The following is a 26,124-nucleotide window of genomic DNA, read 5'->3' as shown; positions in this document are numbered from 1 at the left end:
ATTACACAAAGGGCATTATCCGGGTTTTAAGTAATGGCACACTTATATTACGTTAAACCTGCCCTGTAAGTAATATCTCTAAAATTGTAAGTAATACATCATTTACTGAAAACATATCTAGATGTAAGGAAGCATACTGTGACAATAAAAAGGCTAAACTGTCAAAACATATTTCAACAAACTTTATTTATATACATACAGTATAATTATGTAAAGGTAAGGTTAGTGACTGAAATGAAAAAGGTGTGACATTGTAAAATAATAATCACCGTTGATTTCAGCTCTAGAGCAATCAGTTCCTATGACCAGGCTCTTCTGTCCTATATATTTTAATTTTGTAATCACTGTACAGAAAATAGATATCAAAATCATTGGCATCTGGATGAATAATGAGGACAGCTATGCTGTGCTGTAATCCATTTTATTGTAACTATGGCTTGAATCAAAGGAGTTGGTGGGGGGAGCGAGGAATGTGTAAATGTGGTTTCAGTGTAGTTCACACTTGAGCAGCTTCCTCCTCATCCTCATCCGTCACCTGTGGAAAAAATAACAAGTTAAATTCACACCTTAAGTAGCACAGACTTTCCCAAACCACATATTGCCTTTTTATATTAATTAATGTGTGCTAATTGTAGATGGCAATTTGTGAGTCATGACACCAATGTGTCTATCTAATAATACAAGAGATTTAAAATTACAGTGCTTATACAACATAAAATAAAATGTATGCAGCTTATTACAACAACAATGAGTCAGGAGAACAAACCTGCTCCACTGATTCAACTTCGGGAACGTAAAACTGCAACATGTTTTGGATTCCACTCTTCAAAGTAACCATTGAACTGGGACAACTGGTGCAGGAGCCCTGCAGCTTCAGTTTAACAATGCCGCCCTCAAACCCCCGATACACTATATCACCTCCATCCTCCTGCACTGTTGGCCTGGGGGAGAAAAACACCAGTGAGTGTGGAGAAAGGACAGGAAGCCATGGTCACAGGGAAAAGATACTTATACAGTGGGTGTTTCTCAATCGCGAGTACGCTTGCTTGGTAGCACATGTCTGCCGAGCATCTTGCTTCAGAAGCGAGTCAAGAATACTTCCTGGCATTCGGAAAACGAAGTGTGGAACACGCTAGCAAGTGTGCAGGTGTGCGTCATATGAGAGGCCCCGCCTTACATCTTCCGCCACAGATTTGGGGAAATTGGTCCGTGCGCAAAGCATTGTGGGGATTTTAAGACCGCGGAGTCTACTCATGTGCAGCCTCGATATTTCTCCAAACGGAGTACGCCGGGCTCGGTAGATTTCCAAGTATGCTGGAGATTGGAACAGTACTTCGGCGGCACTCAATGACGTAGTATGCTTGAAATAGTGGCTCTGAAGCAGCTTTACTCGCGATTGAGAAACAACCCGAATCAGAGTGCCTCCTCACAAGCAGCTACCTTATTCGAGTGTCCAGAAGTTCTTTGATCATAGCGACTACTTCATCGTCATCCTCTGATGGTGCTGAGAAGACAAATGGAGATTCCTCAGCATTCACAAATAGTCTGCCAAACTCATTCTGTCTATTTCAGTGTTTTCCCTGCACAGCTGGTTAAAATGTATACCTGTATCTGCACTTGGTGTGCTGTCCTCATTCACCACAGGAAGTCCAGATGCAAAGAAGTCCATGATGGCAGCAAACACATCTGGCTTGATAACTCTCCATTCCATATTTTCATCAGACTAAATGGAGGCAGAGAGAAAAAACAAATGATCCTCAGCAATGACATTATAGTGTGCCACTATGTAAGGGTTATATCATATTTGACCTGGTTTTACCTTTGATATGGTGATAAAGTCAGAGCCTAGGAAGACACCCGTGACTCCCTCGATCCTAAACAGCTGCCTGAAGACAACACAGAACTTGACTGAGGTTTTGATACATTTGTGAAATATTACAGAGTTTGACACTTAAAACACTACAATCAAAAATATGTTATGCAAACCAATCCTTAGACAGATTTGTTTTACATAAACATACACAGCACCATGTGTAATATATACATGTCATACGTGTAATGTAATTTACAAGGGTTACAAGGGTACAAGGACATGAAAAAAAGCTCAACATGAACAAAATCTACTGATTGCATTGTTTGACACATTTCTTGGCATGGGATTGGCCAGTTTATGAAGACTCAAGGACAACCAGAGGAGAACACAGAAGTCTTATATCGTCATTTCTTGTTTTGTGAGTACAGATGCAATTGGTTGTCATGCAGTTGAATAACAAACCAAACCCAAGTGCCACTGATACATAGCGTAATGGCTGCATTCCTTTGACTATGAATAGTTGGAACACAGCCAACATCAATAAGCACCACTCAAGTGTCATTTGTGCATTTGTTCCTACTGGGTGTCTAAGTGCCGGCTGTGAACTTGATGCATTACTAGCTGTTCAGTAATTGTTTACTTAACATGTAATATACCTGGCTAAGGGTGAGCAATGAGCATCACGAGGACCCGCAAAATTCATAGTCCCAGATTCAAGAACTGTACGACCGGGAAGAAACTTTAGACTGTTTGGGTTTGGTGTGTCCTGCGTCTGCACAAACATGGTCCTTGCTGGAAAAAATAAAAATAAAAAATGTAATCAGTTAATCATTATTTAGTGTTGTCCCAAGTCAGAAGACCATAATGATCTTGAAGGCATACAAACCAGGAACAATCCAATGGGGGTTTTGTGGCCATCTGTTTTGGACTGCTGTGTTATGTGAAGGCAAGTGCAATCTGGCGCACTGATATGCACTGACTGCAAGACTGGGACAAAACAAAAGAAACATGTAAAGAGTTACAACAGCTTAACTCAACCCTCAATATATGTTGCTAAAAATCTGAATATTCAGTGACCTTGCAACCCTGTTTTATTTCCTCCCTCCCACTTCTGTATGTAACAGTTTCAAAGAGGAATCAGTTCACTAAGAATCAGGGTTCATACACTTTTTCACCAATGATTTTCAATGACTTCTCCATGACCGTTGCCTAATTTTTCATGACCAAAAAAATTACTCTTTCTCAGCGGTACTACTGAAAATTGTTTATTTTAACATGGAACAGGAAAATAAGGTCTGCATATGAAACATGTCTGATCTAAAACAAATCAAATAGTTGGCTTACTAGCTCCTACAGGCTAAATCAACTAAAATCTCTCACCAGCAAAATACCTCGACAGTTAAATGCCATTTTACGTTTAATTACTATACAGTATTTATTATCATTATAGTATTACTATTTCGGCGATTAGATAAAATATAAATTATATTTGATGCAACTTTAGTTACATTTCCATGACTTTTCCAAATCTTTGGGAAAAATATTGTTTTCCATAACTTTTCCAGGGCCTGGAATTAGCATTTTGAATTTCCATGACTTTTCCAGGTTTTTAATGACCGTAAGAACCCTGAAGAATGTTCTAGATTCAAAGATTTTCAAAGCTTTTATTGTCATATGAACAGTAGCTGCAGTGTAGATATGGCAATGAAAATCTAAATTATATACATGTCAGGAAAAGAAAGAAAGAAAGAAAGCTACATGTTGCAGTTTAATCCAATTGAAAGAAATAGTGCAAAAGGGACAATACAACACGTCATTTATTTTAAGGGCAATTCGTTAAGAATAATAAGTAATAGAAGACACACCAATGACATCATGCTTGTTATCATGCTGCTCTGATAGGCGCTATCTTTCTGCGTCACCATGGAACTTAGCTAACTAGCTAGCTGCTCTCAGTTAGCTTTGGTACGTTAGAGGTCGTTGCTCTTGATTTATAAGTATTACAGAAAAATGACAGACATTGCACTTTCACAACTGACAAACAGGGACACTTACGGACGGGAAAGCCTTGCTGAAATTCCCAATAACCTGCCGACCTGCTTGTAAGTCGCCATGTTTGTTATGGTTATTTAAAAGACGGAAGTGGTCTGTCCTACATGCGGAAGTGACGCAGTATTATTGTACGTGCTACATTTCTCCCCTGAAAATCTAACCATCTGCTATCGTCAACAAGCGTACTTTAGCAAAAAGCTTAGAGATAACATACAACATGCCGAGTGGTAGAAACTTTAGACAAAGAAGGAACTCTTCAGATGTAGAAGAAGATGAGACAACCAAAGAAGTCAGGTAAAGTATTATTGTGAGACTATTTCAGGTACAAACATACTAGCTAAATCAACCTAATGTTAGCTAACGGAGCCAACTGCTGCATCCGTTAAAATACATTTAAACAGATGAGGGAGAAGTACTCAGATCTTGTACTAAAGTAAAAATAGAAGTAGCAGATTGTAGGAATACTCTGTCACGAGTAAAAGTCCTGCATTCATAATGTAGTCAGGTAAAAGTACAACAAGTATTAGCATCAAAATATACGTAGTACCAAAAGTATTCAATATCAAATTGGTCAATTTCAGATTAATATGATATGTTTTGATTATAATTTTTTGATTATAATTATTGATGCATTAAAGTGTTTATCGAAGCTGGTAAAGGTGCAGCTAGTGTTAATTACTTTGTATACTGTAGGGTAGATTGTGAATGTAACTTAAGTTTTAAGGGTTGATTATATTGAATGAAGTACAAAGTAGCATAACATGTAAATACTCAAGCAAGTATCTGGAAATTATACTTAAGTACAGTACTTGAGTAAATGTACTTGGTTACTCCCAGCTCTGCCGTTAAAATACATTTAGAAACCCTAACTACGTTTTTCATTAATGGAATTGTTGTCTGTGGTGTGAATGTTATTGTCAAAACTAATATCATTAAAAAATATATGTGTATTTCTTGGTCGTTTAGATCAAAAGTAGAGGAGGCTAAGGAGCTTCAGAGTTTGCGGAAACGACAGACTGGAGTCAGGTAATGTGAATGAAGCACTTGTAACGCTGTTTATAATAAAGCATAATGGAACATATGGGATTTAACTTGATCTTGATATTCCCTTTTTGTTTCAGTGTGTCCGCCCTGCTGATCGGGGACTTACTGCCACCAGAGAACGATGCTGATGTAAGTAATCTGTTTGGATCTGTTCATTTATTTGGATTGAATCAAAATGGTTTTAACAGCCATTTGTATACATCGTTGTTAAAGTAACTTTTTATTTATTTGTTTACAGAATGACCCTTTTAAATTAAAGTCTGGAGGGGTTATAGACATGAAGAAAATCAAAGAAAGGAATATGGGCCTGTAAGTATATCTGTGGCTGTCCAATTAATTGCGTCAGTGTAAAACATTGTGTAGGCACTTGAATGTCATTACATGATAAACCATGCCTTTCATCGCATAGGACAATGATTTGACTCGAGCTACATTTTGTTCCAAATGCAGGACTGAGGAGGAGACGGACCTGAACCTGGGCACTTCCTTTTCTGCTGAAACAAACAGAAGAGACGAGGATGCAGACATGTATGTTTATTTTGTATTTCTTTAATTCAGAAATGTCCAGACTATGGACACTTATGGCGCATTTCCACTGGTTGCGTTTCCACTAGGCGTAGTTCCGGCTAGCGGGTACTTTTTCACAGTTTTCTGGCTCTCCAAAATCGAGGTTCTTTCCGGGCCAACAACCGGGCTGAGTATGCTAAACTAGAGAGAGAATCACTGGCAAGGGGGCTACAACTACAACAAAATGAACATATTTGACTGTGATTTAATTGTAATACACGTTTCAAAATGATGCCGAAGTAACAACATACTGATACCGGTTAGTAAAAACCATGAATTAATGCTTTGACAAGTCTGCAGACAGACGGCAGGCGAAAAACCTTTTAAAATGCGTGTTTTCTAAATGGAGATCGGCTAAGCTAACGCAGTATATGCTCCGACCGTCCACACTCACAACGGCCTATACAGACATAAATAAACCAGCGACTGTACTCGCCATGACACAGGCAGTCTGTGGTTTGTACTTGTTTAACTTTTGTCTAGTTTCTGAACAGATATGAGGAGCTGTGAGCTCTGAGGGCTAACAGCTAACGGCTGATGTTGGTTTTGTGTTTCGCATTGAAGATGACGTCACGGCTCCGCCTACACTGCATTACTATAGTTACTGCCCCAGTTCCTAAACTGTAATGGAAACGCAGCATAAAGTGAGCCTGGCCTACCAAGGCCTAACTATACCGTACTAAGCCGTGCGAGGCCTGCAGTGGAAATGCGCCATTACACACAGTTGTTTTTCAAAGTTTGTCATTGAAATATTTTGAAACCCAAATGTTTCTATCTACCCTCACAGGATGAAATATATCGAGACAGAGCTGAAAAAGAAGAAGGGTTTGGTGGAAGCAGTGGAACAGAAAGTGAAGGTGAAGAATGCAGAGGACCACCTGTATGAGCTGCCAGACAGCATCAACGTCAATTCTGCCAAGAAGACGGAGGAGATGTTGTCCAATCAGATGCTGAGCGGGATCCCTGAAGTCGACCTCGGCATTGAGTACGTACAGGACATTTTAAAGATACTCCTGTAGATGCATGGATGTGACCAACGGACAGAAGAAGGAAACCACTCTGTTACTGATGGTCTGTTTTTTCCTTTCATAGTGCGAAGATTAAAAACATTATCCAGACCGAGGATGCAAAAGCCAAACTTCTGCAAGAACAAAGGAACAAGAAAAAAGACAACGGGACCTCATTTGTTCCCACCAACATCGCTGTCAACTATGTCCAACATAACCGCTGTAAGTGCTGCAATCTGTAGACGTTAGATATCAAACAGTAAGAAAGTAATAGATATGACTTACTTGATGGATCCTATATTGGGAAATATTTTCGTCACAGCAGCAACATGTTAAAACAAGGCATTGCATATAATGTGAAAATAAACAAACATCAAATATAAACATGTTGATAGTGAAAGATACAAATCTGTAGACCAGGGGTCGGCAACCTTTTTGATATGAAGTGCCAAATTGGGATCAGTGTGCCGACGATCATGAACTGTCAACGGGGGGGGGGGGTAGAGCTCGACACTCGTGAACTGTCAACAGGAGGGCGGGGGGAGCCTTGCTGCGGGGAAGCAGTGTGTGGACCACTTTCACCTGTCAGCGCAACTTACATGATGCGGTTTAAACAAATTTAAATAATTGGTTTAAACGGCATAATAATAATGACGGTCGTCCGTTCTGTGATTCTCCAGAACACACAGATGGCCAGTCCGCCCCTGTGTAGCATATTATTTTCGATGAGAGATGAGCAGATCGCCACTGGGCTTTCAACTAAAGACACAGCCACGCAAAAACTGGGGCATTTGTACAGCTCCTTATGGGTACAATTTGTGAAGTGCCGGCGCGCTCCGGCAGCACTACACCCCTGATCGGTTCACCACGGAGGAAAGCAGCAGCAAGTCGACTGGAGTTAAAGAGAGCGGGGCTGCGTTGCGTGCATGGCTTCCTTCTGCAGGTAACGGGGAGACGCGCTCTGGTGGTGGTTTCATTCAGGATCCGAAAATACAATTTTAATATTTTGCACACTTATTCCTAGTGTGCTACTGGTTACGGTGCCGCGGAGGGGTTGCCGACCCCTGCTGTAGACTATCGGTCAAACACTATGAGGGGCCAAATTACAGCTAACAAAATGTAAAAGTAGGATATTGTTTACATTGAGCGAGCAAGGAATAGCATATTCAATTAAATATAAATGTACAATGTGAAGAAAAGTCCAGTTATCAAAACAGAAACGATGGATCAGTGAGTTCTCTGCCAGCCAGAGGTGAGTTGTTGTTAATGAGGTGAAAGGTTGGTTAAATATGTAATATGTCTTTTCAGTCTATCGTGAGGATGTGAACGCACCACAGAGGCATCAGAGACAAAGAGAGGAGCCCAAAGCGAGGCCGCTGCGTGTGGGAGACACTGAGAAACCAGGTCCAGAGGGTAAGAGACCGCCACACGCTGTTGTACTTGTTAGCACACCCTAACAGGATTATATACACTTGTACTTGCTTCTATAAACTCTATGGAATTAGACTTCATGTGTTGCTAACTACTCGTCTTGCTTTTCTCCACAGCTCCGTCTCCACCTAACTATCGCAAACGTCCAAACAACGAAAAGGCCACAGATGATTACCATTATGAGAAGTTCAAGAAGATGAATCGACGATATTGAGAAGCTCGATGTCTTTTTTTCTTTTTTATAACTCAACTTGATGTCAATCTTTTTGAAGATAACATTTGCAGACCAGTTTCTCAAACAGCTGTTTATTGGAGTGCTCCAAAGCCAATAGTACTTTGTAAAATGTTGGGGTTATTTGTCTACTCAACAGCATTGAGGGGATCAAGGAATCAGTCAAGGAATAGTTGTTAAAAATGAGGTGTATTACGTAAGCTTTGCTTGTCAGTGCATTGTTAAATGTTGACTTTTAGTTGCCATTAATAAAACGTAAAACCAAACGCTTTAAGTTGTTCTTTAATGTGCCCAGTGCTTAAAGTAAAAAACAAAACAGAAATAAAACATGACATAAGAACATTCAATACTCAAGCTAAGTCCAACATAATGTAAAAAATGTGTACGGGTTATTAAATGATGTACATTTACACAAGAAGTTGTCTGATTTGTTTGCCTACCTCAGTATTGTATAAATCAAATAAGCCAAAGTATGCAGAAACATACATTCAATTCAAAAACTAAATTAAACGGAGGGGAATGTTACTTCTGATACATTTTACATGTCATTATTTGGACTAATAATTATTCCCATGTATTTTTCTGGTTTATTACCCTCTTTATTTTACTGTAATACCTGTTTAAGCCAAACTTTAAGTCCATAACACATTACTCTGGCAGACGTTACTTCAAAATGTAAACTAAATAAGCTAAACTACTGAAGTACAAATTGACCACAAGAGTTCAGAGTCCGTTATTCTCCTCAAGGTTTCTCTATAGAAGACGTCCCGTGTCCGTTGAGGTGGTGCTGGGGGTGGGCCTCCTGTGAGAAGGGGGCCTCCACGTCCTCCCGCTCCCCCAGGGAGGAGCTGCCGCTGCTGCCCGGGGACGCCCAGCTGTCCCGCCGGCGGTACGCCTCACACAGCGGCAGGTCAGTGCTGTCCCACTCACTGTAGCTTTGCAGAGCGGAAACCAGTAGGAGGCAAAGAGTCAGCGCAGCACAGAAAGAGAGGAGCAGAGCGGCAGGTCAGAATAAGCACATTCATCCACATAGAGGAGCACATCAAAGGACACACATACGGTAGAAGCATGGAGGTTATGCAGAAGCGCTGGAAACGACCTTAAAACAGCTGTTTATTCAAGTAGTAGTTAGAGGTGTGACGGTTGATTTTAAGTTCAGCAAAAAGGTGCGATTAGTTGCCGATGGAGGGGAAAGCAGAGCGAGTGCAGTGAGGAAGGAAGGCCCACACCCAGCATGCTCCAAACAGCTCTGAGAGACACTCCTCACAGAAAACAAGACAAACTACTCCAGTGTTTTGTCTCTACTTTATTTCTTAATCATTAAAAGGTCTACAGGTACAACCACAGCACGTGTGATTGACACAGCTTGCATGGTAACAACTTGAGTCTTAAGAGTGATAAAAAAAAATAGGATCTGATTGCTTTTACAGAAAAAAGAAACTCTTAGTAGTTTCAGATTTGATCTTGAATAAATAACAGTAAACAGTCATGTCTAAACCAATCATTCATCCAAAGTCCATCCTTAAAATCTGCCTTATCGGCCATCACTATTCCATTTATGATTTAAAAATGACATACAAGTCAAACCCTTACTACTTTATCCACTAAACCATACATCTCTCCCATGAGTCTGAATTTATGTTACAATGTCTTTATTCTATTTAAGGCTGCAGACCAGAAAACCAAAAGGCTGATCGCCTCTTATCATTTAATTTAGCAGTTGATCAACACCAAGGATTAATTCGTTAAATTATAAAATTCATCCTTGTTACCAAGCAGCATCAATTAACTGCATTGAATGCTCAAAAAGACACAAAATGTGGTAGTTTTTACACCGGTCATATTCAGTTGCATACCCCGTTGATGCTGACGTCCTCTCTATTTGACCAATTATGACACGTGTCAGAAGAGAAAAAAAGTCAAGGCACTTACTGATCAATAACAAATCCCTCAGTGAGATGATCTCCATCACAACGACCCCTAAACAGTGATCTGAGTTGATGAATGGTACTGTTTGGATATGATGATGATGATGAGATACATTCAACCTGAAAGGTGTTTGATGTTGGCAGAATGAAACCCTCCCTGGGCTCAGCAGTGATGGTAAAGGTGAGACAGGACATGGTGTCGGACATGGGACAAGAGAGGGGCGTGGGATGGGGGGCAAGTATGAGCCTACTTGTACCTGGAGGAGTAATATTCTTCCTCTAGCTCATACAGGTCGATGGCGATCTCGTCCCGGAGCGAGGTGAGCTTCTTGTCGCACTCCTCCTGCAGAGAGCGCAGGTGCTGGTTCTGCAGGCTGATGGCGTCGTTCACCGAGGGGAAGTCGTTCAGGATCAGGAACTGCTTCAGATCGGACACCAGCTTCATCAGGGACTCCCCCGCTCGCACCTGATATAAAAACACAGAAGAGAGGAAATGGGAAATTAATAATTGTATTTTTCCCCAACTGGGTACATTAGCTAGTCACAGAAATCCATTTCACTTCATCTTAAACCATTGAACCAACCGTTCTCCAAAACTTGATTTGAAATTCTAGTGTACATCCCAAACTTTACAAAGATACCAATATCATCAGGCTGAGTATTTAAATAAGCCATCAATAATGTTTCCATTTTAAAAGAATGGTACGAATTCAAAACACATGGTCTGAATTTTTGAAAAATCACTCAAAATAAACAATATATATCAAATCTTGGAAAAAGTCAATACCGAAGTTAGACACGTTTGTTTACAACCAAACAGTAATTCAACATAATAACTGTTTTGTTTAACTGAGGATTGCATAATCTGTCTTTACTTATAACACCTTGATGAAATGCTTTCTATAAATGTGAGCGCATCTTTTGATTTCCAACAGGTCTACATTTTTTTAAATATTAATGTCCATGTAATTGTCGAATTTGATCATTGTCATTGCCGTCCGGACATGTTTCTGTTCCTGTTTTAACCATGTAAAGCACTTTGTTTTAAAAGGATGTGTGGCATTTTGTATCAAAATGTTGCTTTGCTCAATACTCACGATGTTGGCAGCTCTGACGTGCATCTCATAATGATCCTGCTCCGCTTGGGTTGCCCTGGAAACCTGAGTCTCATCCTCTATCTGCAGGAAGACACAATATCACATACATACATTAATCACAACCCATTTCAAGCATTCAATTAATTCAATAGGATGCAGAAATGTGACAAGATATCTTATAAACTAAACCATGATTGGGAAACTTAAAACAAAAATGTCGTTACACCAATTATTGTCAGATCCTGTTCCTTTGAGTTTCAGGCATGATAACATAATAAATAAAAGGATCCAGGTATATGTTGGAAGGTCAAACAGGAACAATAGTTAACACAGAAATAGGAGACATTCAGACAGATGCAGATCAGAAATAAGTTGTATGGTTCCTAAGAGAAACTTGATGTGTGTACCTTTGCTGTTTTGATGATCTCTGTGAAGTTGTCCAGGATGGACCTGATGTCGTCCTTCAGTCTCTTGTTGTAGTTCTGCAGCAGAGACTCTTTGCTCTGAGGGAGAACTCTCTGAGCAGCCATCGTGCTCAGGACAAAGCAACACAGCGAGCCTTACCTGTACACATTACATTAACACAGAGGACGAGATTTGTAATAAAAAACACTGTGGAAAGAGCCACTAGCGTGAAGAGGCGCGCTGTTTGATATGAGACGGGAGAGAAACGTGCACATTACGCAGTTTTTATAAATATTGTATTATATTTTATTGAAGGTTCTGTAAAAGTTATTACTTACTTCTTACTGCATACTTTGACAAAATGTTGTAATTGTTTTCAAAGAAACCCAGTACGTTTGCTCCTTCTTCTTTTACGTAATATTTAATGGTGGCTAACTTCCGGCGTGTCTGTGTGCTTCCGCCCTCTAGTGGACTGCAGTAACTGGTCCGTTATCTTAGTGTTTGTTTTTTAAAGACATGTTAGTATTTATATTCATTTATTTAATTTATTAAAGCAAAATTCAATGCAAAAAAATAAGAAAATGAACCCTTTGAGCTGGATTTTAATTGGCAAAAGACATACATTTCAAAGCAAAAGCACACTAATATTATTATAAACATTTACTTGAAGTATAACAACTTGTAGTTCTCATTATACAGTGCCTGTTATATGATGTTATATTATTGTTGTTGATTGCATGACTATAAATATAAAGGCAATTTAATCATGCAGTGCAGGGGTGTCAAACTCAAATACACAGTGGGCCAAAATAAAAAAATGGGTACTAGTCGAGGGCCGGACTGGTTCAATGTTTATTGCAAAACTTATTTAAATGAAATTATTGCACATATTAAACCTGGAACTAACAAAGCTTAAATTATTGTCTATAAAAACAACATTAAACATTAAATAATCAGTTGCATTCATTTCTTATGGCTCTATCTGCAGCTTTTCCGGAGTTATTTCTTATGATTACATTTTTCCACAGGCCAACAACAGCTTCAAAAAAACTATTTCCCTCAAAGAAAAAACCAAACATGCCCTGTTGTCGCAAGAAAAAAAGTGCAGAAGGAAACATCCATTGAAACTCAGTTTGCTGCTCTGTGATGCTAGTTCAAGCCAGATACTTGGCATCTCATCTTGGGTGCAAGTTCATCAATGTTTGGGGTCAGGCTCTGAGCTGAGGAAATCCTCAGGATTGAGTGAAGGTGTGCGTGCAATATACCGGCGGGCCAGATCTAATAGTAATTAGAAATTATCCTGCGGGCCGAAATTAAATCCACCAAGGGCCTGATTTGGCCCCCGGGCCTTGAGTTTGACACATGTGATGTAGTGGGTCGTGGTGAAGCTTTGTAAGTAAATACTATGATGTACAAAGCATAGCAAATGTAGTGGAGTAAAAGAGTACACAGTTTCTCAAAGAAATGTAAAAGAGGTAAGAAGCTATTCAAATTATCTAATTAAAATGCCTCATTCTGTAATAAAAAAAACACAATACCAGAGTATGTGTGCTTAGTAACACCCACAACCATGTTTCAAAGCTGCCAAATGACTCAAACTGTAAAGAAATTAGATTTACATTCATTTAATAGTTTTTTTATGACATACAACATAGTTTTCAAAGGCAGGCTGTGCAGCATAACAAGTATTTAGAGTGCTTTTGATGTCCAACAGTATTGTCAGTTGTTGAATCGTCCTATACTACACGGGTTGTAATACATTTTACAGCTGTGTTACAATCAAAACACATTCTTAGGGAACACTGACTCTTTGTCAGGTTCGATGTGCAACCTTCATGTATACAAGGTGGGTGAGAAAAGTGAGCAATTATAACAAAAAGATTGTACACTTCAAAAAGAAAAAGAATACAGGATTTTACATTGCAACAGAGGAATACATGAATTACACTTTGGGCTGAAACAGGTTGGATCCCCTTTCTAAAAAAAGTGCCATGGTGGAAACCCATGAAGTGTTCAATGATTTTACAGAGCACGAAGACAATAAAACATCCCTAAATGTCGACGGAAATAAGTTCAAATGGAATGTCATCAATCAGTCACCATTCAAGATCTCACTTACAAGATACTACTAATACAATCCCTGACTGGAAATGCAAATCATAAGTGCTGTAGATATTTGTGTGACTGCAGGAAAGCATTTCTCTGTAAACGTGTCTCTTCAGTTGTTGATAAATCCCCGTTAGTACACATTTGGAGTTTATAGGACCTTTGATAGAGATGCATTGCAGAAGTGAAGTGCAATATCATACTGCACACAGCAAAAGAAACATGTACATGACTGTATGCCAGGTATTTGGTAAATGATGTCAATGCAGCATTTTTTTTTTAAGGAGGGCACCAAAGGCAAAAGTGATGAATGCTGTTTGACGTGGTCGGAGGGACGTACTGTAAGAGTGTGAGGCTTTATCTTGTAGAATGAGTAGAAACCAAGAAAGTGAGTTTACATTGATCTAACATAGGAACTACTATTATGTATTCTCTATGCCTAACATTTAAACAAGGTTTGTACGATAACACACATGGAGAAACTCTGATATTCCACTTTCATAAGACAGGACGCAAACATAATACACATGACACCAAATTAAAATAACATTTCATATCAACAAATGTTATCCATGTATGTCTATGCATCATAATCCAGAACCTGCCTCATACACTGTCGGGCATAAAGCCCACAACTCATGGCTTGAGGGCATCATTTTCATGTTGTTTACACATTTCTTGTTTGATATAAATTCCATCTTTACATTGTCTTGTCTTCTTCCGAGCTTCTGTGAAGTTATGATGCTTTGATTCAAGCTAAATCCCACATTTCTGAGAGCTAGTATGATGGAGGAATGAGGCATAGTTTCACAGTGAAGCTCAAACGCACAGGAAATGAAACCGCCCAAGGTGCTGACAAACTACAAACCCCCTCTCTGTGTGGTGTTTCAACGCTGACACAAAAAGTAACTGAGGTAGGCAAGAAAACAATCAAATGCTTTACCACCATATGTGTAGATGTACGTACCAAAAGGAATAAGGACAACTCAAAAGAACATGTCAGGAGGAATAAAAAGTGAGTAGGAGTCATGTAATGATGTCAGTTTTCCGAGCATTCAAGTGTAAAGAAGCGCTATCACTAATCAGAGCCAGTTAAGAGTGAGACCCATGCATGCCTGCAGTCCAGCTGCAGCGCTGGTGACAGCATGCAGAGCGCCTGATACAGTTTGCATAATTCAGTGATGAGTGCCCTGAACTCTGAGTGTGCATTTAGGGCTTTTCTTGCGGGGCCTTGAAGTGAAAGGGGGCCGAGATGAAAGGGTCCACAGCGCCCACTTCTGAGGTCCATGAGTGAAGAGGTCCAGCAGGCACTGAGGCCGCGTTGGAAACGATGCGCTGAGCTGCTACTGGCTGCTGGGGCGCGGGTCCCTCAAAGTGTCGGGAATATTTGGCCAGAGCTTGTGGGCGGAAAGGCTGTTGGGCAACTTGTCCCAGCGCTCCTGGGTCGGGGGTCACAGCATGAGGGAACGAGGGCAGAGACCCTGCAGCCTCCTTTCTCTTCCCAAACGGAGCCTGGGCAAACACATCGAACGGCTGCGGAGCCGCAACGTAGGCGCATGGAAACGGAGCGTTGGCGAACACATCGGCCGATTCATCTTGCGTGATGGGAAAAGGGGCTTTTGAGAAAACATCGGCAGCAGCATCTGCCCCTTTCGCTGGCTCGTGTACATGATTCTGAACGAATGTGCTCGGGGGAGGTTGGTGGAAGGTAGGTGGTTGTGTTGGTGCAGCGCTGGGGTCCGGCGACGAGCTGAGGGCTAAACCGAGTTCTTCTTCGTCCTCCGAGTCCATCAGCAGAGGTCTGGAGCCGCTGCAGTCCAGAGCTGCTGTGTCATTCTCAACGGCTTCCTCATCCTGCTGCTCCTCTTCATGGGTTTCTTCTTCTTCTTCCTCCTCCTCCTCCTCTTCCTCTTCATCATCGCTGGAGTGCACACAGACCTGGTTTGCTTCAAAATCTCGAGGTTCAGTCTCCTGTCCCTCCCCAAGCACAGAGTAGCCATTACTCTCACCTGGAACATCTGTATTAGAGAGCAGAGATGGAGAAAATACATATCAGAGGTGAACTAAAAATGTCAGAAAAGTATGAATATTGTCAGCTTTACCACCTGAGGTCTAGCTGCTCACTGATCTAACAAACCTCGTTCACGTTATTCTATATGACCGAGGTACCCACTGAAGCATCAATAAGAATTACCCAACAGTGAGAAACCAGCACAAGAGCACAACAACATATTCTACTCTGAACGACTCACATAAGACAGACAGGACTAGCCAGCGACATCACATAACCTTGTTTCCACAAATAGGTTTCAGCACAGCTTCAGGCAGTGCCTCGTGTTAGGGGAGTTAGGGTTGCTTTTAGTGAGAATTGATTGTGTTAAGGCAGAGGGTCAGTATTTATGTGGAAACAAGGACAAAGAGCCTTCACAGAGGTATTGGGGACAGACAGGTTAGCACAGAGGAGCAGAGACAGATCAGTCTTACCTCAGCAGTGTCGGCAGAAGAGTTAGCTGGCAGCTCTTGGGAGGATGTTAGTGGCAGCCATTAAAAGGTAAACACCAGTTTTTGTTTTACTACTTAGGTAATTTCCTTCATCATTCTTCTATTTCCAACTGTCCACAGCCCTTTTCACAGTTGATGAAAAACTGAAAAATCACCTCAAGATCTTCTCACGGGTAAAAGCTAGCAAAAATGATAACAAACAGTGACGGCTTGTGTTGAATAACAGCCATAGATTCCCCACAATACAGCTCATGGGCTCTATGGTCTGTCCTTGGTACAATCTAACACAAAGTAACACAGTATAATGACCTAATGCCTCAAAAAGTCTGGTCTGGAATCACAAAAGCAGTCAAGAGTAGTGTGCTTTCTTCTTTTTTAAATGACTACCAACATCAAGGAAGCCTAGAACAACTAAGATTTAAGAGGACTGCAAGAAAGATGAGTAGGAAAACACCTAAAAAACTCTGAAATAGTACTTTAAATATTGGAGTAAAGCTCTAAAAGGAGCAGCAGAAATTGCCAGTGTCTGGTGATGCTTTCGTTAAGAGTTGCACCAATTTGACCCACACTAATTCATGTTTAAATACTGAAATCAAAGCAAAGAAGGCCTCAGTGGATACCATCAAGTTAGATTAGAGCAGGGGTTTTCAAAGTGTGGGAAGGAGAGCCTCCCCTCAGAGAACATAAGAACAGCCGCGCCCCCCCTCCCAATTATTATTGCTATTATTATTATTGTTGCTGCTGCTATAATGCAGGGGTATTCAATTGCATTTCAAGTGAACTGTCAACGGGGGGCTCGCTGCGGGGAAACGGTAGACCTCTGTCGCCTGTCAGCGCAACTTCGATGATGCCGTTTAAAAATATAACAAATTAAGGGTGGTGTCGGCCGTCAGCGAACCGAGCCGGCCGTCAGGGAACCGAGCCGGCCGTCAGCGACCCTTGACGACCGGCCGTTCTGTGATTCTCCAGATGGCCAGTCCGCCCCTGGGTGGAGGTGAAGGGAATCAGCACTTTTACAGCCTTTTTGGCGAGGTCGGGGAACTCGGTCTCCACAGACAGCCAAAAGTGTGCAAGTGACACACGTTTTCTGCCAGACGCTGTCTCCTCTCTCACTTTAGGTCATTTCACTAAAAATCGATCCATATTGCCGCTCGCATAAAGTTTGCTGAAGTTAACTAGCTAGATTTCACTGTTTCTCGTTATTTTCTTCTCACGCTGCGGGGAGGAGCGCCTCACACTTTGAAAACCGCTGGATTAGAGTATATGTAATCTAGTGTGGTTTCTAGAAGGAAAATAATCTGTCTGCTAATTAAAACCCATGCAAAGGAAGAATCAGTTTTCATTGTCAACAAAGACAGCTTGCTCCTACATGCTTTTCCGAGAAAAATCCTAATAATATGACATAAAGAGAACATTCACATTAACACGTTTTATTCAGAGTCTCTCTTCTTGAACCTTAATTCATAAAAATAGAAGTACACACTCCACAATGGTCCTGCTGACATATGTACACGAGCCAAATCATGTCAAACATTTTGGATCCAACCAAAGTCATTTCAACCCAACCAGCACAACAAGTACATTTTTGTTTCACACGGCAACACAAGTCAAAGTCTACGGCCAAGGCGAGAGCTCTACAGGAAACAGCGCTGCAGTGTCTGATAAAAACATGAAGCGTTTTTGTAGGATTGCATAGATTAGCCACAAAAATGCCAATGACTTAACTGAACAACATTTGATGGAAAGAAAAGATAAGCATAGTTTTATTTACCCATGCCGATTCTAACATTATTTGTATGACTAACCTCTACAATATGTACTGTGGGGAGGAGGAGAGAACTATTTATATGAAGCTTATGTGAGGGCATATCAGAGAAATCTACTTTTTTTGTTTGCATCCAAGGCAATATGGACCCTAAAACGTGCAATAGACCAACCTTGGCTAAATCTGAGTCTTAATATGAAGGTACTACTTGTGATTCATCTGTATGTCATCAGATGTGATGTAACTTGCATGTTTACAGCTGTTTTTTTTAAGTCACGCTAGCCTTCCTTATGATCATCTGCCACATGAAAGAGAAAAGAGGTGAAGGTATAATCCAGAGATATCAGGAAGTAAATTCCGTCATTAGCTCTGTTTTGGCGTCTGTTAAATAAAATCTCTAAAAGTTATATACAGTATCTTACAAGTACCAGAATTGTGAGTACTGCAGTTTCAAATACTACCCCGTCAGACAAGTCATGAGCACGTTTGAATCGATGATGTTATCTAAAACAAAAGCACTAGCTGAATGCTTGACATGAGAAAAGACAGAGGGGCTTTGGACAAAGAGGGTCTGTGCACTCTTAAATACAGCTTTATACACCATTTCTTTTTTTTTAATCTATATATCCTTATATATTTTAAATAATGGTACTCAGTTCATACATTCATTCTAGAGCGCCATCAATAAAAGTCACATTTATTCGTACCATGATAGATGAAATGCCGGTAATTATTACACACACACACACACACACAACAAAAATTCTACTTTGACCAGTGCTGACAATACATTTTAAAAGTGATTTTATGTACAGGAATGAACCTAATTTTTTTTCTTCTTCTGGCTGAAATGAACTCCCCCAAATGAACTCAACGTAGGTGCGTAAGTGAGATAGAGAGGATGACAATGGGAAAGGGAGATTTTCATGTAAAGCTCATAATATCTACACAAAAATGTAATCTTCCTCCCTCTCTGAAACAGTGGTATGCTGCTAAAAATCTGCTCGTCCTCACTGACCTGAGGGCAGTTTGACACATGGCATTGAATAGCATAATAATAAAGTGTTTCCTTTAGCTTTGGCATGGCTAATAAATAATTGGATTCCCTTCTTGTTTCCGCTGTGCTTATCTTGACAATCGGTCGAAGATATGATGGTGATTTACGACTTTCCCACCATAAAAGATGTCATTATAAAATCATTAATGGAAGCAAATTATGAAGTGTTCCGCACAACAATAAAGCGTCCTGCCATGGCAGTAGATCCCAGTACATCAGCCATGTAAACAATGATTTCACAAGTTGCAGACGGACATATTTACAGGTGTAATTTTAGGAGAATGAATACTCTGTTAGCAGCCAGGAAGAGGAGGCAATATACAGTAATGCTGAAGCTGCAGCGCTGCATATATTTGCACTTAGTTAGCTTTGAGAAGTAGCTGTCAGGATAACTGATCTATATTGGAATAAAAGCCCATCATTGGAAAGATTTGACTTCCTAAGAGGTTAAGGTAAGACTGTTTTTGTCTTCATTGGTTTAAGAACTGGTTAAGTGGTTCACTCTGGTTGCAACGTTGATTGACTAATAGTTGAGTTTTTACAGGAAGGTGCATCACATTCTCCTGTTGGTCTGCAGCCTTTTGCCTCCTCACTCTTTACTCAGACCCCCGACACGGTGCAGGTGGCTTATTTAAATAAAGCTTCGACCCTGGACAAAGTGAATACGATGAATATTGATCCCCATGGCAGTGCACTTAATGAGGGGATATTAATGCGAGTATGAGGAAAGCATGAGAAGACCATGGTGTCGTGGGGCAGAAGCAAACGATATGCTCAGGCATTAATGAAAAGATTTTAAAATCAGCGTGGGAATGTGAGCGGCCAGCAGAGTTACATGAAGCCAGCTTATCAGGCGAGGCCAAGGAGGTTTCACTGAACCAACTGGCTCCTCTGTTTCACTTGTTAAGGTGCTACACCCCATCTCTATCCCCCACCCTCCCCCTGTTCCTTCTGTTAGGATTGCACACTGCCCCTTCGACCTCTCCCACCCCCTCTAGAGGTCGATGAGCTGATCCACCAGCAGAAGGGATCGGGCCAAGTTGGGGATGCTGGACTCTGAACTGCCACTGTTGCTGCGTGAGTGGCCACCTGGAACGTGCCAGAGAGAGAGAGAGAGAGAGAGAGAGAGAGAGAGAGAGAGAGAGAGAGAGAGAGACAGAGATGGAAATGGAAGGAGAGCCAAAAGGGAGATTGTGAAAAAACGAGCAAAAGAATAAGTAATATTAACAGAGATGGTATGGAGAAAATTAAGAGTTGATGGAGATGAAGGGGGAAAATGATGAAGGGGGAAATGATGGCAGAGCAGAGAGATGCATGAACGGGGGGGGGGGGCAGAAAGAGAAAGAGAAACAGGCAGAGAGTGAGCCGGGGTAATCTTTACACAGCTGCATCATTACAGGGGGAGAGTAAGGGAATGCCATTGTAACATGAGGGGACTTTTAAGATAAGCTAGAAAAGTGCCAAACACCTGCAAGGCGGAGAATCTCTGGCAGGATAACATTAGAAATCAAAGAGATGGCTAATGTGAGAGCTCCATGGGGTAAAAAGCCTGAATGTGACAAAGCACACCCATACAAGACTTCACTTCAGCAGTCACAGGAAGGAGCTATTCAAACTGAATTAGGGGTAGGGGGGGGGGGGGGTTCATCTCTACGGCTCATAGGCTGGGCTTCAGCAGGTGTGAGTGCTCATCTCGGGACTTTCTGCTAACCTTACCTTGGTTTGAGTTTTTGGAGATGAGCACAGGAATAGGGTCAAACTCGTCGTCATTGCCCTTCTCCCCACACGACATGAGGAAAGTAGAGTCTGCGGTGAAGGAAGAGGAAGTGGAGGAATGGTGGAGGGGGGGAAAAGAAGTTAACTCAGCCAAAAGAAAGAGCAAAAAGAAAAGAAGGATGCAAGTAGGTTAAAAATAGATGAAGCCAGGGCACGCTCAGTATTTCAAAGCCATGCATTTTAGGTGGCTTTTGGCTCTTTTACATGAGTCAAGGGTCTGTGAAGCTGTCATTTAAATGTGCCTAATTCTGTTTTCCATATCACATTTGAACAAACCCTCCATTTTTGGAAGGATCTGTAGTCTGTGATTGTTTCATGGTACAATACGCCCGTTAGACTTGCAGAGGGGTGCTGCAAATAGCCGTTCTTACCAGAAGCTGTCTGACCAGCCGGCAGCTCCTCCAGACAGGATCCAGAAGGAGCAGAGGAGCAGGAGGAGGAGGAGGAGGGTGGGAGAGCAGAAACACACTGGTTTCCATGAAGAGTAGAATGAGATAACAGATCACAGCCCAGCAGAGAGTCCTCCCCAGTGAGAGAGTCTGAGATAGGATGAAGCCGAGCCAGACGGACAGTCAAAATAAGATTGTTAGCTTAAGAAGCGGAGGGAAAATGCATTGTGTTAGTAAGCCACTGTTTTATCTGTGAAAGCATATCATCATCACTATCAAAAGGGAAGACTTGGTGGGAATCCCATAATAAAAGATGCTGCCAGGTGCAGGAACTACACTTGGCAGTAGCTGTGGGTCCAGATATACAGTTTGCCACAGCTAATATCAACCATTACAGCAGAATGTGGACTGTGGATGGATTTTGGGCAAGATTAGCATTGATAATAAATCATGAGTTGCTCATTCATTAGATCGCTTCACACCCTAGAAAACGGTTCCATCCTCTAAAGTGCCGTGCTGACATTTTAAACACGCCGTAAATTGTTTGTTGTTGCAGTGTTTTTGTCAAAGCAGCGTGATCTGGCACAATGATGGGGATTCTCAATGATAAATGAGTTTGTGTGGAAAAAAACTAAGTGACTGCAGCCGTACAAAGTTAACAAGGTTACACAAAAAACCTTGGGGATTATATCAACAAGTGACAAGGACATAATGACCAAGGCTGGAAACTATTATGACTTTACGAGATTACTGCAAATAATTGATGCTAAGATGTTTTGCTATTGGGTCCAGGACGCTAACCTGTTATGCTGGCGGGGATGAGCTCAGGCTGGCCCGAGTGTCGCTGGGGGGCTTCCAACCCGGGAATCAGTGAATCCACACACATCTCTGAGTTCACTACAGGGAGACAGAAAGCGGAAAAGACAGCGGTACAGTTAGGAAAATATCACTCGTCAGCGGCTTGAGCTTCAATATCAGGATACATGTATTTATTATCCTTGCAAGAATGGAAGTAGTCATCACACACAGAGCTGCGTGGGATAAATAGTTCCCCGAATAGTGACCTTGACATGCTGATATACAAGAGAGTGTTACAGTCACAAGATGCAGAATACCGGTTCAAAGCCGTATTCTATGCTTAGTTCAGATTAGCTAAGGCTTGCGTAAACAATAAACATGACATTCATATGTCTATCTCCATAGAGACTAAATCAGCATGTTAATCACATAGCTATCATATGCCTAAAACAGTCCTGATGCTCTTCTAGGTAATCATACATCCGGTCACGTACACAGCTACGTAGGGCCTTTGTTATCATGTGCTATATGATACTGGAAGAGTACATTCAGTATTTTCCCAACAGGTACAAAGAAATTAGTAATGATAAAAGGTAAGATCGCCTCTGTAGGAAGACAATCAGATCTTTACTCCCGTGGGTATTTCTGACTTTATGACCAGGTGAGTGAAAGAGGAGAAGGAAGACAAGAAGGACACATGCAGAGCATACTGGGAATTGAATGGCAAGGCCTGGGAGAAAAACAGCGCTAGTACCATGGCTGGAGCTCTCTGAATAACTATTGAAGGGGTTGGCTGGAGTTAGGAGGTCGGCGAGCAGCAGAGAAGATTCAGGGGACTTCAGACCCTCAATCAGCTTCTCTGTGAGCAGCCGAGAGGAAAGGCAGAGAGACGTGATAGACAGGACAGAAGGCAAGAGAGAGAGAAAGGTGATGAGAAAAGATTTCATAAAAATAAGAATGCAGTGAAAAAACTAAAAGACATGAGACTCTAGTAATGTGGGAGAATATTACATAATGACAAGACATCAAGAAACCTACATGGCCTACATTGCTAGGGAATGAATATGGTTAGGAGGCACAAAGAAACAAAATATTATTATGGATGATGACTGCAAAGACCAACATGTGATCTAAATGTCATTTGAAGAGTTACATGACTAAACCCATAATGCAACAGTACAATTATTGTGTTATTTGTTAGTTGTTAAGATCTGCTGTCCACAGCCATACACTCCAAGACCTGTAAGTTCTGTGAGATTCAACTCAAATGAAAAACGAGTTTTTCCTAATAGAGGTATGGTGCAAAGAAAGTGTTCACGCTCCTGCAGTCAAAACTTCAAAACATGTAATTATACAAAACAAGCCACAGCATTCAGTGAGTTTCTTCACATCGGTCTTAGATTGCCACAACGCCACGTCACTGTCCACGCATGCAAACCCTCTCAACTAATGTTTTGGACGGTTGCTGTAAAATGACGCACTCATATTAATATATATGTGAATTAATCACCCGGAAATACAGTCCATGCATGACATGACAAACGACTGGCTTTTCACCGCAGGTCATACTTACAGGAAACTGCTATGGGAAAAATGTGGTGGTGGAGGGGGGGGGGGCAAGGAATGTGTTGGCTCAGATAATGGCACAGCAGATGTGACCCTTTGCCCCCTGCACTATTGGAAAGAGGCCAACACTTATCAAAATCTTTTAGAAATCCGTAATGCCAAAAAGCTAATTCCAATTAAAGTCAATATGAAACATATTTATATTAAAATGTCTGTAAAATATGCTTTATTATTTAATACCGAAGAGTAGTTATTAGGGATGTAACGATATATCGAATATCGCGATACCGTCGTGAGACTGACAAAATCTACCGCGATTTTAGTTTTTTAAACCTTTATTTAACCAGGTGGTCCTGGTGATCTCTTTTTCAAGGGAGACCTGTCCAACATGGCAGCAAGTAGGTTACAACATGAACATAAAACAACAGATAACACAAAAGGACATCGTAATGACAGGGCTACATTTACATACCTAGAGACATTGACAAGTACCAACAGTATATTCAGGGGCAGCGGGCAAAGCCTTCCCAAATATTTTTGTCACTGCATCCTGGTAAAATTAAAATATAATGTATAATGTTTGTGTCTTTGACATTAGCGCTGCTATGCAGCCACCAGTAACCTGTACTACGAAGCCAGTTCAACATACCCTGGATATGTTTGAGTTATCTTAACTAATCCTAACAAACGAGATCTCGCTAAGCGGTCCTACGACGCTGGTTATCAACTCAGTAAATCAACCCAGGGTTTCTCTGTCCGGCTGAGAGCGCGTTCAAGGGGCGGGGCTAGCAACATTTGACCAATCACAAACATGGACAAGCGTACCGACAGCGCAGCCTCAATGAAACTATAATATTAGACAAATATGAAGAAGTTAAACTTTAAACATCCATGACTTAAACCCTTTATCCAGGATAAAAGCAACATAGTTGCACCTGCAAGGTGAATACAGAACAGCTGGTTAAAAAATAAATAAACTACAGAGTGTTTGAATGCGTAGGCCTACATTAACAGGTTTATGATATCACTGCCTCATCTAAGACACAAGTGATCTGACTTTAATTACATTGGAGTTAAGTGTTTCGTCAACTTAATGTGTTGCTTAAAATAATACTTCTGCATACAGTAGGCTATGTGACACTGTAAGTGTTGCACGGCCAGATACGGCTCGAGAAGCTGACTCAGATAAGGAAATATATGATATATTATGATGTGATATGAATGATAAGTGCAACACGTCGGCGTCTTCCCTGCATACGGCAGTTGTTCTGTATTTCCTTTATCCTGTAATACTATTGTAAACGCCCAAACATCCCAGCTTCTACCTGGAAATGTGGACATGCTCATATTCCTAAAGAATAACCTGTCTGATGATGCTGAGTGAGTGAGTGAGTTTGAGTTGAGTTACTTGAAAAACTAAAGTGAAACTTGATTTATTTTATTGCAGGGTCTGATTATTATATTTTTGACACTTTCAAATACTACTATCCTACTAAAATGCTGTACAAATCAGATTTACTATTTAATAACGAAAAAAAAGTCAAGTAAAAAATAAAAAAAGTCAAAATAAATGTTTCCAAAAAAAGATTTCACATTTTTTTTCCCTTTATTTTTCAATATCGCAATAAATATCGTACCGTGGACTTGTTATCGCGATATTATCGTACCGTGAGTTTTAGGTATCGTTACATCCCTAGTAGTTATCGAAACCGCTGCTCATTAATCCCGCTCTGCTCCATTAGCAAGAGTCAGACTGTGTTTGCTTGTGTGCATCCAGCTTAGTCTGGGTGGAGAAGATTAACCGCACCCTCATTATGTAATAGCCTCAACATTTTGATCCTCTCAGTTGTGGCTTTAAACAGTAAATACAAAAAGGAGGTTGCACAGTGAAGAAGAATGCACTTCCAAAAGGACTAAAGGCTAAGCAGAGGACAACATAAAAAGCTTAGATCATCACTTTAACAAGGCAGCATGCTTAACTTTCTCTCGTTCTTTGTTGCACTGTTAAGCAGCTTCCTCCAGCAGTGAAGCAATCCAATTAACAAAGGTGAATTTGTCCTTTGCGTTACCAAGCAACAGCCAAAGCACAGATCTGCAAATGAGATGCGTTTGAGCTGCAGCCTCGGCCTCGGCCTGTATTCATGGTGCTGACAAGGAGCCACTGTGAGGCTGGATGCTATGTCAACAAGATAGGACTGGGTACAAATCCAAACCACACAACTAGCACTCATAAACTAACCTCCGGGAAGTGTGATATCCAGGAAACTACTTCAGTAAATAAGAAAAATGAATCATGAGCTCTAAGAATATATTTATTTAAGAGTGTAAGGTCTGAGAATATCAAAAAGGCACGGCTCGTTTGTGTGATGTAAGAGATTTACCTGCGGTGTCAGAGAGGGAGAGGGGATTAAAAGGGTCCGGGGCTGTCAACACCGCTGAACCTGCACTCATGATGTCTGACGGTCTTTCAGCTTAACATTGCACAGTGAGTAAAGATGAAGAACAAATGAGGGAACGTGAAAGCATGAACAACAGAAAAGAGAAAGCAGGTGGGGACTAGGGGGTAAGAAGCCATATGCTAATGTTTTT

At 41.0% G+C, this 26,124-nt stretch overlaps 4 protein-coding genes across 17 annotated transcripts in view; 1 reads left to right on the top strand and 3 right to left on the bottom strand.

Annotated features, from left to right (window-relative positions):
* Window positions 1-167: 167 nt before the first annotated feature.
* nfu1 (NFU1 iron-sulfur cluster scaffold homolog (S. cerevisiae)) lies at window positions 168-3,972 on the bottom strand. Its single transcript, XM_034148754.1, has 8 exons — window positions 3,869-3,972; window positions 2,700-2,800; window positions 2,470-2,605; window positions 1,820-1,886; window positions 1,606-1,723; window positions 1,441-1,504; window positions 767-941; window positions 168-535 (listed from the first exon to the last, which is right to left on the bottom strand). Exons 1-8 carry the CDS (start codon window positions 3,925-3,927, stop codon window positions 497-499), a joined length of 759 nt encoding a protein of 252 aa, XP_034004645.1. The 5' UTR covers window positions 3,928-3,972; the 3' UTR covers window positions 168-496.
* Window positions 3,973-3,987: 15 nt separating this feature from the next.
* Window positions 3,988-8,552, top strand: cunh9orf78 (chromosome unknown C9orf78 homolog). Its single transcript, XM_034148751.1, has 9 exons — window positions 3,988-4,159; window positions 4,832-4,891; window positions 4,987-5,038; window positions 5,148-5,218; window positions 5,360-5,437; window positions 6,264-6,461; window positions 6,569-6,705; window positions 7,792-7,896; window positions 8,031-8,552. Exons 1-9 carry the CDS (start codon window positions 4,083-4,085, stop codon window positions 8,126-8,128), a joined length of 876 nt encoding a protein of 291 aa, XP_034004642.1. The 5' UTR covers window positions 3,988-4,082; the 3' UTR covers window positions 8,129-8,552.
* A 207-nt stretch (window positions 8,553-8,759) lies between these two features.
* On the bottom strand, window positions 8,760-12,018 carry med22 (mediator complex subunit 22). Of its 2 annotated transcripts, XM_034148756.1 has the most exons (5): window positions 11,915-12,018; window positions 11,579-11,735; window positions 11,172-11,252; window positions 10,332-10,540; window positions 8,760-9,081 (listed from the first exon to the last, which is right to left on the bottom strand). In XM_034148756.1, the coding sequence occupies exons 2-5, from the start codon at window positions 11,699-11,701 to the stop codon at window positions 8,889-8,891; spliced, it is 606 nt and encodes a 201-aa protein (XP_034004647.1). In that variant the 5' UTR covers window positions 11,702-11,735; window positions 11,915-12,018; the 3' UTR covers window positions 8,760-8,888. The 2 variants fall into 2 exon arrangements, with proteins under 2 accessions (XP_034004647.1, XP_034004648.1); XM_034148757.1 differs by lacking the exon at window positions 8,760-9,081 and having other exon boundaries at window positions 9,433-10,540.
* A 1,167-nt stretch (window positions 12,019-13,185) lies between these two features.
* Window positions 13,186-26,124, bottom strand: part of LOC117496870 (AP2-associated protein kinase 1-like) — a 31,008-nt gene continuing 18,069 nt past the window's right edge. For 3 of the 13 annotated variants that reach the window (XM_034148693.1, XM_034148694.1, XM_034148701.1), the window contains 6 exons: window positions 25,917-26,006; window positions 22,724-22,828; window positions 21,973-22,068; window positions 21,154-21,321; window positions 20,723-20,812; window positions 13,186-15,700 (listed from right to left, as the gene is read on the bottom strand). In XM_034148693.1, coding sequence (XP_034004584.1) covers window positions 14,892-15,700; window positions 20,723-20,812; window positions 21,154-21,321; window positions 21,973-22,068; window positions 22,724-22,828; window positions 25,917-26,006 — 1,358 coding nt within the window. In that variant the 3' untranslated portion in view covers window positions 13,186-14,891. Of the gene's footprint in view, window positions 15,701-19,995; window positions 20,096-20,722; window positions 20,813-21,153; window positions 21,322-21,972; window positions 22,069-22,723; window positions 22,829-25,916; window positions 26,007-26,124 lie in introns of all 13 variants that reach the window. The other 10 variants (XM_034148696.1, XM_034148698.1, XM_034148704.1 and 7 more) reach the window with 9 other exon arrangements.

This window comes from Trematomus bernacchii, unplaced genomic scaffold (assembly GCF_902827165.1).
Source record: "Trematomus bernacchii unplaced genomic scaffold, fTreBer1.1, whole genome shotgun sequence".
NCBI classification, from domain to species: domain Eukaryota; kingdom Metazoa; phylum Chordata; class Actinopteri; order Perciformes; family Nototheniidae; genus Trematomus; species Trematomus bernacchii.
This window is presented reverse-complemented; position numbering and strand designations above follow the sequence as displayed.